This window comes from Melanerpes formicivorus, unplaced genomic scaffold, assembly GCF_026170545.1.
Source record: "Melanerpes formicivorus ecotype bairdi unplaced genomic scaffold, bMelFor1.0.p_v2 SCAF_33, whole genome shotgun sequence".
Lineage (NCBI taxonomy): Eukaryota > Metazoa > Chordata > Aves > Piciformes > Picidae > Melanerpes > Melanerpes formicivorus.
This window is the reverse complement of record NW_027142385.1, coordinates 5973026-5991278: the sequence shown is the minus strand read 5'-3', so window position 1 is coordinate 5991278 and position 18253 is coordinate 5973026. Positions and strand designations below refer to the sequence as shown.

Here is an 18253-nt window from a genome sequence, read left to right as displayed (position 1 = left end):
ACAAGCCCCCATCAGAAGTCCCACCCTAAGCAGAGAGGGCCTGAGCAAATGACACAGCAGCAGAGGTTATCTAGATACAGGTACTTTATTTACAAATATTTAGATTAATAGTATTGTTACATCAAATGAGGAGTACAGCAGTCCAAACAAATCCTTTCTGTGACAGAAACAGAAGACCTACTGTAACTAACTCTGGAGTACAGGTATTGCACCTCAACAAGCTGTAGTCATTAGAACATTGACTTCATGTCAGCAGCAGGTGGTCGTGGTCCCTGGGCAAACCCCTTTGTGGTGCAACCTGGGTTTAAGCTGGATGCATTCATTAGCTGTAGATCTTGGACATACCCATCTACTTAAGAATATAAGTTTAAAAAAGGACTAACCAGACAAAACAGAGGGACAGTGCACAAGTTACCCAAATCCTATTGTCTGCACATTCCAGTTTTTGGCTTGTATTTAACATTGACTGTACAATACTCTGGTACCACTGCTTACTTACATGTCTGAACAGTGTAGTTTTAGTGTCTAGAGAGGGATTTTGAGACCACTTTGTATTTCAAGCACTGCAGCGAGCCTGCAGTCAGACATTTCATCGTGGTTAGGCACTCACCCCCTGCCATTTTAAACCATGTGATGTTTACCAAGTGAAGCTCCATGTGAGATACATCAGCCCCGCTCACAGAGCCACACCCCCAGCCTGACACCCCAACAAACCCCAGGTGTGCAGTCACCACTCAGCACCTCCCCTTCCTACAAGCACTACAGGCTGTGGCACCCCACGAGGGACACACTCAAAAGCTTGACAAAAAAAGCTCAAGTCCCAAGAAAAACCCTCACTGGGGACTGCTAAAAAATACAAGAGCAGTTAAAAATCCCTAGAGAGCACAGGCCTTGTCAGACTGTCCAGTTCAGCCTCTGACCACTCAAAAAGTTAAAGGTACAAAAGCAGAAGATGTGCAAGAGAGCCAGCCTTTGGCTGCGGTGCAAGGCGGGTGCCGAAGCCCAGTAACGCGAGAGGCCCACCGAAGAGAAGCAGGTTATAGCACACTGCTGATTGCACAGGAGGGGTGAGGAGAAGGACGTGGGAACACCACAGTGCAGAGATGAAGGACAGATTCCACTAGTGTTAATTTCTGTGTCGGGATTAGAGCTCCCCCAGCACAATGTCCACTGTTGACACCGAGCAGTTTAAGCCTATGTGAGTGATCTGCAGCCACATCGATTGCTGTACTAGAGGGGGGCAGCGTGGTCACGGATAGGTCATACTGTACAAACTGGTATTTTCTTATATACTGTTCTAATGCCAGTAATCATTTTCTTCATTAAAATCATATACACAGGATGTATTTAACTGTTAGCTCAGTTCCTTCAAATTTTATACATATTTACGTTCTGTTAACAAATGGAAAGGATAAAAGTGGCAAAGGAAAGGACGTAAAGCTATGAGCACAAGAATGAACGGATCGCTTCCCTGTGCAAGTCCAACGCTCCTGCACCGGCCCACCCTGACCCCCCCCCCGCCCCAGACACACACCACAGGGAATTCTTCCAACAAAAGCACATTGTTACAGAGCCCCTTGCTACCATCGGAATTCATTTCACAGCAAAAACTTATCCTTTACTATGGACAGCTCTAAACAGTTAGGAGGTTGGGGGAAGAAAGGCCAAAGAACCATAGAAATTAAACCGTACAAGACAAAGCCCTGCGAAAGTGTAAAATCAGGAGTCCAGCATCAGTGCTCGGTTTAAATTATGCATGGGTGACACTATCACAAGGACAATCAAGGAGAGAAGAAGAGAGGAAAAAAAAAACTTCTAGATTTACCATGCAGGAGAGGTTTTATTACTCTACTTGCCTTTGATAACCTGATTACATCTAAAGTTGTTTAGCAGTTTAGTACTGTGTTAAACTTGTCTCAGAGTTTTAATTAAACCCAGTAAGATGTACAGAAGACAGGGAAGTGGGTCAAAAGCACCACTCCCCTCAGACAGAGGTGAAAGGTCAGAAATGGAGCCATGGAACAGAGGTCACTAGCAGCCACAGCCTTCTCTCTGGGGCTGGGGTTCACTGGTTAGCCGCCCCCCCTGCGGAGCTGACGGTTTGTGCTGTACGCCTGACTCTGCAGCGTTCAGATCCAGGCTTCCATCTTGGATGTTCTGGTAGATTTTCTTGGCAGCCTCCAGGAAGGCGTCCTCAACATTCTCTCCACTACAAAGAGAGAGCAGTGGGAGTTACTCAGGCTACACCTCAAAGCAATGCAGGCTGAGTCACCTGGCAGAACACCCTCACTGGGTGTGACAGGTCACCAAGCAGTAGTCACTACCCTGTCCTCTTGCATGCAGGACAAGTTCACTGTACAGGAAGCAGACATGTCACCAAGTCTGACAGGACAACCTTCCACAGGGCAATTCACTCCCCAGCCATCAAATCTAGCAGCACTGGCCAGGAGCAACAAACAGGTACCAAAACACCCAGCAGCAAATAAAAAAGAGTCAGCTGAGGCCTTGAGCTACACACAGAGAAGTTCTGACAGAGCTACTGTCAGCCAAAACCTTTTAGTTAAAAGGTTCCATTACATCAAGTGCCAGTTGGAACCACATCTACTGGTGTCACTGGAGGTCCAATCCCTTGTGGTCTACCAAGCTCTTCAGCAAACCACAAATAGAGCATGGTGGTTCCTCTCAATGACCAAAGGAATTGGCTGCTCACTACAGAAATTGCCTGCAACTCAAGAAGTCCAAGAGGATTCAGAACCACTTACCCACATTCTACACTATCTCTTAAAACCCAAATCAGTTCACTTCAATGCAACAAGTCTTTGCCTGAAATGTAGCAAGAGGTCTCATTTCCAGGCTACCTTCCAGCCCAAGCTGCCACTGACACGGCAGAAACAGATACAGACAGTGTAAAACTGTGGGGATTTGGCACTTGTAAAAGCCTGCTGGCCCTGCACACTGTACTCAGCCACAACCAACATACCTCTCTTAAGCAGACCACATCCAAAGAGTTACTCTAGATAAAAGTAACTTACGTTTTTGCACTTGCTTCAAGGAACAATAAACCTGTTCAGAAAGAGAGGTTTAACAGTCAGTGCAGAATATACTTCCAGCAGCCCCAAGTTAGTTACATTGCAACCTTCAGCCTACATGCAAGACAGTCATAAAACACTGGTTAGTACTAACAAAGTTAAGGCATCAATACAGGGTGAGTTCTAGACCTAAGCACAGTTAGAGACAGGCCACACTGAAGCAGAGCAGAAGTCAGTACATGTAATTACATTACTCTAAAATGTTAACTGGCAGCTATCAGTGCTGAGAGTTCACTTCAGCATCACTAGCTTGTAGGGAAAGTAACAGCTCAAGAGAACAAAACCACACACCATTTTCTTCAGCAAATTGTTTGGCTTCTTCATATGTGACATCCCTCTGTGCTTCCAGATCTGCCTTATTTCCTATGAGGATTATCACCTAGTTCAGGAGAGAGAAAATTAGTCTGGAAAAAAGCTTATTAGCTTTTCCTCATTATGACAAAAAAACCCAAAGAAAATTTGCAGAAGGTTTAGCTGCAAATGCCATGGCTCTTCACACCACTCAGCTCCAGCAGTGCCCCTCTGTGGAGTCAGGGACAGCATCTCCAGCTGCTCCTTCAAGGATGTTGACTTGCTGAAGCGTGTCCAGAGAAGGGCAACAAAGCTGGTGAGGGGCCTGGAACACAGCCCTATGAGGAGAGGCTGAGGGAGCTGGGGCTGCTTAGCCTGGAGAGGAGGAGACTCAGGGGTGAACTTATTGCTGTCTACATCTACCTGAAGGGGGGTTGTAGACAGGCAGGGGTTGGTCTCTCCTCCCAGGCAGCCAGCACCCGAACAAGAGAACACAGTCTCAGGCTGCGCCAGGGGAGGTTCAGGCTGGAGGTCAAGAGGAAGTTTTACACAGAGAGTGATTGCCCATTGGAATGGGCTGCCCGGGGAGGTGGTGGAGTCACCATCACTGGAGGTGTTCAGGAGGAGACTTGACAGGGTGCTTGGTTGCATAGTTTAGTTGATTAGGTGGTGTTGGATGATAGGTTGGACTCGATGATCTTGAAGGTCTCTTCCAACCTGGTTTATTCTATTCTATTCTAAATGCTTTAGGCTGTTCTCATCAGATGAGGTCCTAAACAGCAGTGGTCCTGCTCTTTAATCATGAAAGTTGTACCCTGAACCACTTCTACTTGTTTAACCATCTGCTAATCCACTCAGAATCCTCACAAGTTCTCTTCTGTCACAACAGAGCTGTCCCAGAATTTGGTGCTAAAGGATTTTAGGGGCATTGAGGAAAAGACTGAAGGACAGTTTTGTGGCACGGTCAAGAAACACAGAACAACTTCCCCCCCCCCCCCCCAGAGAACTGGTCAGATCTGGCTGAAAATTATATTCCAATCTCAGCTGAGGCAGCATTCACCTTACTGTCACAGAGCAAAAACTAGTACCAAAAGTTAAGGTTTGTCCAGGGTTAGTCATAATGCTGCCTCCAGCTGCTGAAAGTAACCCCCTGAGGGGTGAGTGGTGTGAGCAGACTTTCAGGGGAAGCCACTGCTCTCCTGCACAGGAGTCCACACTTTGCTCCAGTTCCAGTGAAGGAAGAGAGTCACAGACACAAAATGGGGACATAGAGATGACTCTCAGCTAAGCAGTGGAGAAAACACAGGTATCTTATTCAAGAAAAAACTGCTACCACTGCAGATACTTTGGCCAGAGGCTTCCACCTCCTGGAAATAAAGTCCAACTTACAGTATTTGGATTGGTGAGGTTCCTTGCATCTGTCAGCCAGCTGCTTAAGTGGTTATATGTACTTCTTCTGCAAAGAACCAAGCAAGCACTTTTAGCTGCAGTAGTTTTTAAAACACCCAAGTGCCACCAGCACAGTCAGCACCCCTTAAACACACCAACATCTGTAACCCCTGCTCTTCCCCAACCTCCTGACAGGCAAAGCAGCAGCAGCCTGTTGAAATCTTGATCCAAGTCCAAACAAGCCAACTTCAAACCCCTAGGTGGACAAACCCAATTCACACATCTGGAGGTGGTAGTTTTGTAGGGAACAAAATGAAGGATTTTCTGTCAGATACCCTTACAGAACACTGTATAGCAGAGCAACACTTTAGTAACAGTGCATAAGATGTTTTACTCCAGCTGTAAGCAAACAGGATATACACCCATAAATGCAGGGGGGGGGAAAAAACCCAACCAACTAAACAAAAGAATAAAACTCCAAACCCAAAAGATGCTTGGAAAGTATCAATACCACCCCCAAATGAAGATGCAACCCATGTGAAACAGAAGTATTTCATGTTGCACATCTGATTAGTTCTTTTAGCAGCATCTCTAATTTTTGCCTATGGAGGGAAGACAGGACAGCTTCTACACAGCCTTGTTTTGCTGGAGGGCTAGCCTGTGAAGAGGCCCAGAGGTCAGACTTCCCCAGTGCTCTCTCTCATCTACACAGAGTCTGTTAAGCACATTTACACACCCCACTTTGAGAGAGAGACTATTTTGTCCTGTGCCTGCTCCAAGAATACACCTCCCAGATAAGCAGCAGCATCCACTGCCTCCCAGGAACAGAAAAACCTATGTACTGAAGAGCAGATTTTAAGGACAAGTTCCTTAAATGGCTTCACCACAGGCAGTCAAGGCCTGAGACAGCAAGAGCCTCAGGCCTGCCAGCAGTGACATTTTCCAAGAGAAGCAGCTCACATCATTCCCTGTGTTTCATTTTCAGCTCTTAAAATACTTAAAGTATTTAGATACAAAGCAGCTTCACACAACAGGACACAAATCCATCCACAGGCCTTTAACTCAAAAGGACAGAAGAGACAGCACACAGAAGGCTGTGCTACCCAAACAGCTTGTCAAGCATCCAGAGAAAGAAGATAGAAGCAGCACCAGTCAACAGCTCCTTACCTGGTAATGTCATAGACCATAAGAGCTCCTGCTGCTCCTCTGTAGTAGCTTCTTGTAACAGCCCTGAATCTCTCTTGTCCTGCTGTATCCCAAATCTGTAGTTTAATTTTTTGGCCACTAACTTCAATTATTCTTGTGCCAAATTCAACACCAATTGTGTGGGGACAGTCTGCCATAACTGTTCATGAAAAACAAGAGCACAGATCAGATCCCCCGAGTACAAGGTCTCCCTGCTACAAAAACACTGCTAGCAGTTTTTGGTTATCTTTCCTAGATGTTCAGGCTCTAAGGAAGTATTTTTGCAGTTAACAGTATCCAAAGTGCATCACTTCACTAGAAAGGAGGTCTTTCCTGAACTGCTGTTAAAGAACAGTTATAAACCCCCTTGCTTTCTGTGAGGCATAGACACTGACAGTGTTTGGCCATATAGATCAGGAGGTACCAAGGTCTTCCAGCACAGGAGGAAAAGGGAAATACCAAGATACAGCTAGAAGTCTGCAACACAGCTTCCAAGCAAATATCCTCTCAGAAACAGCATGGATCACAGTGTGACTGTCCACAGGCCAAGCTCAGTTTCAGAAGTAGCTGTCCATAGAGCAAATCAACCCCCAGAAAGTCACATTTCTAGTTATAATAAACTCATACTATTAAGTTCACCTTTAAGAAAGATCAAGAGGATACAGCAAGGATGAGTAGCTATCCAAGCTACCCACAGTTAGTGGCAGTGTTGTGGCTGAGACGTTAGGCACGTTAGTTTGATTGTTGTACTGCTTTGGCTTATTGCTGATAGAATAAGAACAAGACACATCCTCATCAAGGTGCCACCATGAGTAAATCAGCGTTTAAACAACTGGCTGATACTGGGTTTTAATTAAAAACAACAGTTAAAATCCTATCTCTAGTAGAAAACAGAACTATTTTACACTGTAACGTTTTACACTCTTACTTCCAGATCTCAGGCAGCACACACTGAAGACTAACTCTGTGCCAATAAACACCTACAGGCTTAGCCAGCCAGTGGGAGCTACAAGGGAATCCATAGAGCCAAGAGCTGCTGCAAACTCCAGTGCCACACAGATCATTAAGAAGGTAATTCTTAATTAGTCATGATAGCTATACATGAAAAAAACATTACAGTTGAGAGAGTGCAGTAAGCCTTAACACCATGACGGAGGGCAGACTCAGTGTCATGAGTCACAGCAGATAGAGAATGACAGTGCTAATTAAGTCTGCAAACAGAGGAATTAATCCTCTCTCTCTTTTTGAAGTCCTTGACAGCACTGAAAATTCCAGCTGCTCATGTTCAAGATACATCAATACTGAAAATGTGAATTTCAGACAAGAAATTTCATTCTGATCCATATCAAAACTCCCTGGAAAGCTGCAAAGACAGACACAGTCATCCCACTTCTCACAGGAAGGACTGAGTGAAACTGCAGTTCTGCCCCCACTACATCAACAATTTGTTTCTACATCTGCAGGAGTCAAAAATCTGACCAAGTACAATCCCAACCCAACACAGATCAAGAGAGACACCACACCCAGCTCATGCATGAGGGAAGCAAAAATGCAGGAAAGAAGGATGAAGCACACCAGTGAGAATAAGTATTGTGAACTGGAATACTTACACTTCTTTTCTGTAAATTGATGAAGCAAACAGGACTTTCCTACACCCATGTCCCCTGTTACAGAAAGAATAATTAAGGCTGACACCACATCACTGTTGCAACAAGCATACTTTCTTCACCTCACACAACAGGCAGTACAGAGACTGGCAGCCATTCCTTTCTCAGATCTGTTGGGCAGTGTTCAGTACCTACAGTCCTTACATTTGTCAACTGCTGCATTAGAGTTTGGGTAACAGGTACAGGGCTGCAAACAAGGGGGGAGCAGAACACTCAAAGGAAAAGGTGATCTGTAGTGCTGACTTTACAACTGTATTTCTCAAGGTTATGAGAAACAGACATGTAAAAATGAAGTGTAAAACATACGTTGTGTCTGCCCTGCTCCTGTCTTGCAGTTACTGGTAAGGACACAAAAATACTGACAAGCACCCAGAACACACCAAGGAGTTGCTTTGCTTCCACTGATTCACTTACACAATGCCAACAGTGAGAAATAGCAAGATCTCTTAAGAACTGACTTGTCCAAAGCCTGAGGATGTCACAGCAGCCTGACTTAGAAGCCATTACAGTAAGATTGCAGATCACTTATAACTGCACAAGATCATTAAGAATTAAATGGTTCACAGCAAGACCAGTTCTTCCAGGATAGTAGTAAATACAATCAATCTCTGACTCTACACAGCCAAAGAAGGTGCAGCTAGAAGCAGCATCTAAACACAGAAACATTGGCTGGCCAAGGTTTGTAAGCTTGGCTAAAGCAACAGATTCCAGTTAGCACTTGTCTTCAATAGATTTGAAAAACCTTTAGACTAATGATGCAAAGCACTACAGCAAACTTCACTCAACACAACACCCCAGCTATGCTGACTCCCACTGAGGTTATTCTCAAATTTCCAATGGATTTAGCAATTTTTCTAACTAGAAACTTATTTTCAGGAGAAAGGGGACCCCAGGCACATGTGTGCAGGATGACTTTTCCTTGTGCTGTGCAGAAGGCTAAGGACTTTGGTCCTAAGAGTGAAGCTGCTCAAGAACACTGAAGTATGTATGTTAAGAAGAATAGTTATTCTTAACAGTAACCCAGCAATACAGACACTGGCACTTGCCCTCACTCCCAGTGCACCAGTCACACAGCTCTGATTCTGTAGTGTACAAACATATTTGTCTTTATGTTGTGTGCTGCTAAAGCTTTGGAGCAAATGGTGGTGATCTGTGAGGGACTGAGGTTGGAGAAGTAACTACTGGAAGAATCACTAGAGCAAGAAGCATGCAGCAGAAATCAACATCAGTCCAGTTCCAGGCTCTGTAGGCAGGCTGTCATGCACACACTGACAAAGGGGTAAGTGCCCAGCAATACTTACCAATAATGATGTACTTAAAGATGTAGGAATAGTTGTAAGGTGCAGTTGCCATTGTGGCACTAAAACAAAAAATAGAACACATCAGAACCACTGCTTGTACAAACTCAATCCAATTCATCCAATTTAGCTCATATAAGCAAATAAAACTCCCTTCCTCTTCCCCCCCCCAACTCTCATTCACAGTTCAGGTTTCTGCACTTCCCCACAGCCACCAAATTAGCAGCAGAGACACTCAGCAAAACTCCCACACCGCTTGCTCTGAGCCCCTGTTAGCATGGCCTCCAAGTAGAAATATGCTCTGTGTAGTATCAATACTCATTCACTTTTATCCAAAAAGATTTAAAGCTGTCCAAAAGCTCCAGTAGCTTCTTGCCCTGTGCAGAGTCGCTGTGTGCACCAGCGCTCACCAAACAGCCAAAATACAGCTCCAAAAGAGAAATCTGCAGAGGTTTGACAACACCAGCAATTCCAAACTATTACCTCACATACTGAGACTTGCAACAGGAACAAAGGCAACAGCACAGCTTGCATCAGACAGCTAAGAATTACTTAAAAGAATGCTGTAGTAGCCTTAACTGGGGCCCGGAGTGCTCCATGCCACAAATCAGATGTTCAGGAAGTTAGTTAACATCTCCGTGGCTTTGTCAGCACAGTGATATTACAGCAAGGCTTTGCAGTTTCTCTGAGTGACAGTCAAAATTAAATTGGGGGTGAGTACTTCCTCTACTCCAAAGTCTTCCTATGCTTCCCTAGAAGTAGGAGGAACTAGAACTGGCTTCAGCTGTGTAAACCTGCAAGCATCAATAGCCAACTTACCAACCAATATGCCAGGTAACCGGGCTTACAGGTCTATACAGGCCAGACACTGCCAGTTAACAAACATCTGCTTTTCCCCATGTTTCATGGTGAACTATATACAGCATGATCAGTCAAGCAAGTGGAGAACTATTAGGAATTCACCATTTCCTTCCCTGCTCCTGCAATGGCAGTCAGCCAGTCATGAGAAAAACATGGTACTTTGTACAAAGAGCACTGCTTTAGCCTAGAAAGATTTTCCAATGCTGTAAAGAAACAAAACTACAGAAAAGCTTACAGGCCTGTAACTTTTTCAACAGCTAATTATTGTTTCCCCAACCACAATTAATGCAGAGCAGTGAACCACAGTCCTAAGAAAGTGACTGACAACAAATCTCATTCCCAGCACACAGCAGAGGTTTAAAGCAAACACTCTTATCTAGACCTTGGAGGGGGGAACTCCATCAGGCAGTTAAGAAGGGTTTACTGTGTGCCAGTCACCGAGCTGTACCTTGTCTTGCCTTTGTGCTTGGCTCAGGATATGGAAACTCTCAAGTCCTTCTATCCCAAGCAGCACACAAAGCATCTACACTACACATATATATATACACACACAGAGACTATTCAATAAAATCAAGTTTAATCCAAGATAGCAAACAAAAGACTATTTTGGACAGTAATTCTTGTTTGTGTTGGCAGGTGAACTCCACACCAAGTGCTGCACAGGTTCCAAGAGCAGTCAGGTCAACGAAGTACTTTTTTCTGCTGTAGTCAAGGCAAGCTTCATGCAGCCACCCCACCTCCATCCTCCTCAGGCTCTGGCAATAACTGCTCAGTGGACAGACATTTCGCTGTACAGGACAAGAATTCACATCCATGACTGAAAATGCACTGCCCTTTACAAGCCAGCCAGCAGCTTCACTGCCTTATTTGCTGGAGGTGGAAGATTCCAGAGTTTTAGTATGAGCCTCAGTATGTGTACTGATTATTTTCAACACCTGCTCCATATAGAGTTCAAAATTAATGTGTCACTGTGGAAACATCTAATGCTCCAAATGTTCCAAATACATCTTCAGACATTATGTTCTTCCTCTTCTCCAGCACATCCCAATAGCAGCAAGATTCAAACCGAGCATCTTCTGATCCAGTGCACTTGTTCTTACAGGAGACTTAACTTGCCACTTGCTCTATAAATGAAGCTAGGAGGACTGTGTTGACAGCTCAGCTCAGTTTGCTAGCAGACAAGGTTAAACTGGAGGATGATGAGGTATGGAAGTACAAAAAAAAAAAGGCTTTAAAAGGTGAATTTCTATATGCAAGTACTTCATAAGGATAGCATGAACCAGATTGTTTTCCACAGAAAACCATGATAAAGGCAGGATGAGCCACTGAGAGCACTCATGCACTTAGCAGGAAAGATGCATGGTGCATTGAGGCAGCATCGAGAAACTTACACTGTTATAGGAATCATTCAGCATCACACTCAAGGCAGGAAACCACTGATGGGGCCTCTGTGAAACCTGTCCTGCAGAGAGGTAAGTGACCCTCTCTTCCTTCACAATACCAGTTGGCCAAGTACTCAAGCACTCAGACATTCCATGTTTCTGAGTGCATGCCTTTGCATGGTTGCTGTAACAAGCGAGGGGAACACTCCTGCCATCCAAGCTCCTAAGCAGCATCCCTGGGAGGTGAGGAAGACTTTTGTTTTTGAAGAATGGCAACTCAGCGCAGGCTGCATCACAAACTGAATGTGAAGTGAGTCTCTTACTTAGATTCTTTACTGCTAAACACACCTCTCTCTTTGACAGGCTGTTTTGCTTGCTGGGATATGTCAATGTTCATTCCAGTCTTTAAGTCTAACTAGGCTATTTCAATACAAAAAAGAAAAAGGAAAACTGTCACAGCTTTGCTACACATGCATCATAATCAGCTCCCACTTCAAAGGGAGAGTTAAAAAGAAACAAACAAACAACAAAAAGCAAACCAACTTCCCTGCTTGGCAACCAAGTTTAAGAAGGTGGGAAGAGAAGACTAACTTCAAGCCACGTCTCATTGCTTAGAGTTCACCATCAATCTTACAGTGACATTAGGCCCTTAAAGGAGGTGAGAGATACCCCACACCCTGCTGGGCACAGCCAGACCCAGCACGTGCTCTCCACAGCCTCAAGAAACAGATTATTAATAGCAATACCAACAGAGAAATCTATGGATAAGAAGAGTCTAGACCTTCTCTCAAGTCTGAGAGCTGCTGCAGAAGTCCCTGTGTCTGACAGACATTATTTACTGCATGCTTGCAGAAACACAGATACTAAGTTTAAACACAATTTCTGGAGTTAAACTGAAATAAGTAAAGCAACAGTCGGGTGCTGCATTTATTCCAATGATTACAACACAGGAAAGTTTCTAAAATACTCTGAATAACTACCCAAGGTCAGGAATCTTGCCTGGAGAACTGGTAACTTCTTTAAAAACCAACTGAAGAAATTTTAAACACTCAAATTCCAATAAGGATTAGCAGAAATTCAATCTCGACTCAGATCTTGGAATAAAACTGATATTCCAGAAGGATTCTGTGCTGATGGGGGAAAAATAAATGGAACCAACTGAACACAGAAGCCACTGTGAGAATTCAGACTTAGAAAACTGGCAACCTCAGCATTTACTACAGATGAAAGAAGGAAGTCCAGACAAAAGCACAAAAATATTAGCTACATGTTAATGCAAGGAGTTAATGTGTGTTGGCAGCATCAGCCATCTGTAGAAACTGGAGTTCTGCCTCCACAGCCCTCTGCTCCAGACACGTGAATCTTAATAATCTCAATATGGGGAGCTGGGATTTTCCCCTTTGGGAGAGCTGAGGGGTAAGAACTACAGGACTGGGAAAGGTGCAGAGGAGTACGTGCAACTTCACTTCATCCACCGCTGCCATTATGCAGTATGACATCAAGGTTAGCCAGCCGTGAAGGTACTCTTAACAGAAAGTAAAAGCACTTCAGTCTGGAAGTTTGGTCTACCTGCCACCTTTCTTCTGCCAGCTCAGGACAAGTTTTAGTTCCCTGTTCAGAGGCAACACTTCCCTGGAGTTTAAAGCATACTTCAGAATGGCAACTAGCCAGAGGACCAGGCTTCACTATACAGACTCCTGCTAATTCCAAAGTCTTGTACATTTCTGCACTACAGTTAGAAGTAGGAATGCAGCAGTGAGCAGTGTCATCATAATCCATTTTCCATGTACAAACTGCTCCCTTAGAGGCTTCTGTAATTTATTTAGAAAAAGTTAAAGATTATCTTAATGAGATACTAGTCTCTCCACATTTCCTCCTCCAGTCAACAGGCACTACCCAGGTATTTTGACATCTCACTGAAGCTGTATTTCAAGTGTCAGCACACATCTGTACAAACTGAGATAAGATTGTTCCAGGCACGTTGCCTCAACACTCTTTATCAGAATAACATAACTGTAAATATAAAATCCATACTGGCTTTCCTGAGAGCCATGCAGTTCATTCTGGCTCAGCTCACAGAGAGAGTCAATTTTAACTCTTCACTAGGTATCATTTACATGGAGAAATTTCAGAGCTGCATGCTCAGCCAGAAGCAGGGATGTTATCAGAAGAGACCAGAGCTTGTATTAGATACTGCATGTGGTTAATACCATCAGCTGGCCAACGTACACAGAGATGGCACCTCTGAAAACAGCTATCAGCTTCCAACTCAGGCCTGTCTAATTATTACAGGTTTCCCTTAAAATGATACCACTTTGCAGTCAGAGGACCACTGTTTAGTCTGAAGCAATAAGCATTTTGTATTTCATCTGGCCATCCAAGTGTTATTTCAGTCACTCCTGAGGGATATGCAAGAGGAAAGGATCTCACAGTGCAAGTGAGATTACTTATAGAAGTTACTGCTACCATATGATTCCTTTTATAAACTGAAACAACTCTTAAAGAGCTGGAAGGATTTTTCTTTTGGAAGACAATAGCTGCACACATGAGGAACTGTAAGCAACCAATAACTATTCTTTAGAACAGCTTCTAAATCTCTACACAAAATGAGCAGGTAGTTACCCTCTTTCCCAGGGAATCCTCTTCCTTCACTTCCCGGCATATTAACTGAGATGTCAATTAACAGTGAACACTGGGAGGAGACCAGTAAGGGAGGGAAGAACTGGGGAAGGGTAGAATTGTTTCAATTCATAATTGTACTATACCCTTGATGAAGACTTTTGTCAAGCACACAAAACAACCCAGTCTAACTGGGACCTTGCTTCAGAAGGCTGCTAGAAATACAGTCTGTAATTGCTTCAGTTGTGGTCTTCTGTAAAAATCACATTATACTGGAAGGCAGCAACAGTTTTGTTATCAATTAATACACCCACAAGTCTGTTGTCCACAGCAAACTACAAGGTCAGTTACAATTAAATTTCATTGTGGTTCTATGACTTTCACACACCGAAGACATTCAGGTCTTGCTAAACCTGTGGAAAGCTTGGCCCTCTTTAAGAGGATGGCCCCACAGGCTCCCAGGTCTGTTTACTTTTGCAGGATTGCCTTTACAAAGCACTCTTCTGAGACTGACACCTGAGGAGTCTCATTAGCAGCCTGTCAGCAGCCCAATACTTTCACATCTAACAGCATTACTTGCTGCTGGCCAGTTCCTTACTCATTCTTCAGCTCTTCCAGAGTTATGGTCTCTAGCCTTCCCCGTGTGGATTTCATTAAAGCATCCGATTAGCACAAGCCAGTAAATTTGGCTGATCTTTGATCAGACAGCAACCCAGCAGGCTTCCTATAATCTGCTGTTAAAGATCACTTTGCATTGCCTTGTTATTTCCCTGATCTCTTTCTCTGGAAGCACAGAAGGTCTGCACGCTACTGGGCTCAGACTAACAAGCTTCAGCTCTGCAGAGCCCTGCTTCAAGCTGTTCCTGCAGAAATTCATTTGCTATGTTCCTTAATCATGTAAAGTACCTTAAGTCAGCCTGAGGCCTAGTATGGATTTCTGAAGACTCCACAGGCCTTCACTTCCCTTCCTGCATCAGAGCTTTATGTCAAGGCATCACGGTAGCTTCAACTTCTTGTTTTCCCTCAGCAGTTATCCAGTCACACACACGTTGCTGGTTATCCTTTGAACAGTTTCACATCCTGCTCCATTAAGTTCCTCCATTTTGTTCCCTAAACTTCCTGCATTTGTATGTGCACACCTCATTTCTTACTAACCACACCCCAACACCCCAGCTAAATTAAACATCCTATACCTGTCCTCACCACTAAGAGCACTTCTCCCGTGTCCATTCTCTCAGCCACAGTTCTTCATCCATTTCTGTATCCTCACTTATTCTATTTTCCTCTTCCTGTAACAGTCTAACCTGTAGCACATGTCTGCATTTGTAGCAGGAGAACCAAGCTCCAGAGAAATCTGGTAAGGTTAGAGGCAGTATATACAGAAACCAGACGAGTTTTGTTGACAGTCTAACAAATCAGAACATGCAACTGTCTGGAGCAACACAACAAGTAACAAACACATTTTAGAACAAAGTTAAGGCCTGTCTCCTTTGTTTGAGGAAGACACTGTGAAATGAGAACCAATCACAAGCAGGTTCCATTAGCTGCAGAGGAGTAACCAAGTAATTTGAAAGATCTATTTACATTTTAAATCCTAGTACCTCCTGTATAACAGGTTTGTTTTCAAACTCCTGTCCTCCAAAATAACTGTTATTATTATTCATAAAACTGGAAAGGAAAATGGGATCTTCTTCATTCCATTTGGATTTATGACATTTTAAAATGCCTGCAGCAAGCTAGCAAATTCCTTTTCAATCCATATTAAACTATGTGATATTTAGTTATTAAGTCCCCCAGCCCTGGGATTTTCTTCCCATTCTTGAGTAATGCCCAAGTACAAGAGAACCTCAATCCAAACCGTGGTAGAAATCAATGCCAAAACCCATGAAAACATCTGGCTACTGGGAAAGTTAAGACTTCTGACTTGGGGTTTGAAATGATTTAGGACACAGACAACCAGAGTAAATCCTGCTCACAAAGAGGCACTGTTACTTCTGTTCAAACATGTCATAGAACATAGATCCACTCTGTTTCGGAGGCCCAGAAAGCAAAGTCCACATCAAGTAACCTCCAGAGCAACAGATGCATTACCAAAGACCCCAATGCAGGCAGACACCTCTGACTAGGTTTACTGCAAGGATACTTTAGCACCATTTTAAATCAAAACAAAGTTATCCACGGACGTTATAGAAACTTTAAGAGGGTTGTCAACAGGCTATAACACAACTAGGTGAAAGAACAGAACTCCTCCTGCTTAGCCCCAACAATCACTGACAAAAAGAACAAAACAGGACAACTTTTGTTGCTTTCTCCAACGAGAAACGGCACCTCCCTCCACCCTCACTACAGTTATTTTTCTGACAAAGTTAATTTCAGTACAAGCCAACGTCAGAATCAGAAGAGCAGATAACACCGCACATCAGCCACATACACAGCGCCATAGACACGCGCTGTAAACACCCTAGGTGGAATCGCAACGATTATTGAGGAGCGTGTACACATACACCGCATGGGCAGGAGTACTCGCTGGTGGCGTGTTGCACGGGGAGTGTGCAGCGCAGAGGAGGAATGGGAGGCGGTGGCGACAAACAGTGCAGCAGCGGCCTAGCTCCTGCCCAGTCAGCCTCACCCTCCTCACCCCCACACAGACCAGCGGCCCCCTCCCCTGTCTACCTGCCGCCAGACGCGAGGGCAGCCAGCCCCGCCGAGGCCAGGGGCCTGCCCGCACCACCCTCGGAGATGGGCAGCGGCACACTGCCGGGCAGCGCGGCCCCGACTAGGCCTCAGCTGCAGACAGCAGCAGGAAGAAGTCTACCAGTCCGGGTGGCAGCGAGGAGTCGGCACGGGCTTCCCGGCGAGCGGTCAGCGTGCCTGCCTGAGCGGGTCTCGCCGGTGGCCGGGCAACCCCGCGGGGCCTAGCGCTCTAGGCCCGGCCGGGCGGAGGGGTGCCCCTCCCCGGCTCCTCCGTACCTGGGCTCGGGGAGCGGGCGGCTGTGCAGCGTGGCTCTATCGGTGGCAGCCCGATCCCCCCCTGTGGGCACTGTCAGCGCTCTGTTTCAGGCTGGGCAACGGCCAGGCCGGGTCTCCGCCTCTCTCCGGGGCTCCCTCAGGCTCGGCTCCGCTGGCTCCACTGCGCCCCCATCACCCCCCTTATCCAAGATGGCGGCACCCTTCGCACGGGGTTTCCCCTCCCACTCTCGACGGGCGCTGGGGCTGCACAAAGGTGGGCGCGAGAGGCCGCACCGGAGCCAATCGCGGAGGCCGCGCGCCGCAGCCGACACGCCTCCCCGCTAGAGCGCGAGGCGGGGCGGGGCTGGGTGGGGCGGGGCAGGGCGCCAGGCGGCCGCGAAGGGGCCGCGCTCGGGCCGCGCTCGCTCCCGGTTGCCTGGGCGCGCGCCGCGGGGAGGGGCGGGACAGCGGCGGGCGGGGCAGTGCGCGCTCCCCCGCGGCGGGCGCTCGGTCTTAGGGCGGCACCGGGAGGCAGCGGAGGGGCTGTGGCCTGCGGCCCGCAGCCCGCAGCGAGGCGGAGCGTGCGAGCGCGGAGCGGGTAAACGTGTGAGCACTGAGGAAAACTTCGGCTTTCCCGGCTCTTCGGGGTGGAAAAGCAAAGTCACTCTCCCGGGAGCCCCAGCCCGCCAGAACATCAGCACAGTCCTTTGCCCACTGTGTTCCGCCTCTCCGGGGTCGCCGCCTCTCCGGGGTCCCCGCTGCAGCTGCCTCGCAACTGACACAATCTTCCAATTTCGGTTTTTCTCCAGTCTCTAGAACCAGGAAGATTAATACTGTGTAAAAACAGAGACTCGCAAGTTAGTGCCTGTGCGGTCGAGAAGGATTTCGTCCCTGCCTCCTGTTCTGCCTCCGAATCCCAGTAAAGCCTGTATCTCCAGAAGGACGAAAGCTCTCCCATCGTCACTGAGGCGAGGCAGTTTGTCCTGGGGAAGACGCGAGCAGGAATGGCATGGTAAGGTGCAGGCACACAGGCCGTTTCTGCTCCAGCATAATCCAATATTGCACCAGATAAGCTTTAAGGTCCCTTCCAACCCAAACCACTCTGATTCCATGAGTCTACAGCACACAAAATTTCGAAGCAACTGTGAAGAGCTCTGTTTCCAGTAAAATTAATACTATATATCATGTTTTTTTCAGCATCCTGTGAAACACTCTAACTGGTTTGTTAATTTTGCCTTTGATTTTTTTTTAATAGGCTTTTAAAACACCTGTGGCAGGCAGTACTAAATGGAGGTTGTTGCACAAATCTCACAGCTCTTGGGATTAAAAAAAAAAATGAGCAATTCAGTGGTTCAGGAGATGAAAACAAATGTAATAAAAGCAACATTCTGAAGGATTCATAATTCAATGAGCTTACCTGAATTCTCAGCTCAACATACAAAGTTTCCTTACATGAACACAGAACTCATAAAAAGAGTTTAGACATTCACAATTAAGACTCCTTTATTCCAGATCAATATTCA

The 18253-nt window shown here is 45.7% G+C and overlaps 1 protein-coding gene across 1 annotated transcript; it reads right to left on the bottom strand.

Annotated features, from left to right (window-relative positions):
* Positions 1-66: 66 nt before the first annotated feature.
* RAB14 (RAB14, member RAS oncogene family) lies at positions 67-16967 on the bottom strand. The gene is made up of 8 exons (XM_068155830.1): positions 16752-16967; positions 8923-8981; positions 7565-7618; positions 5937-6114; positions 4770-4836; positions 3381-3468; positions 3033-3063; positions 67-2209 (listed from the first exon to the last, which is right to left on the bottom strand). Exons 2-8 carry the CDS (start codon positions 8972-8974, stop codon positions 2032-2034), a joined length of 648 nt encoding a protein of 215 aa, XP_068011931.1. The 5' UTR covers positions 8975-8981; positions 16752-16967; the 3' UTR covers positions 67-2031.
* Positions 16968-18253: the final 1286 nt, after the last annotated feature.

What these genes read in the sequence shown, in the direction of transcription:
- RAB14 (XM_068155830.1), bottom strand. Translation starts at nt 8,974, where the DNA reads ATGGCAACTGCACCTTACAACTATTCCTACATCTTTAAGTACATCATT. An exon ending in CTTTAAGTACATCATTATTG is followed by an intron (nt 7,619 to 8,922) that starts GTAAGTATTGCT and finishes TTTCTGTAACAG; the next exon opens with GGGACATGGGTGTAGGAAAG. An exon ending in ACCTCACCAATCCAAATACT is followed by an intron (nt 3,469 to 4,769) that starts GTAAGTTGGACT and finishes CTCCTGAACTAG; the next exon opens with GTGATAATCCTCATAGGAAA.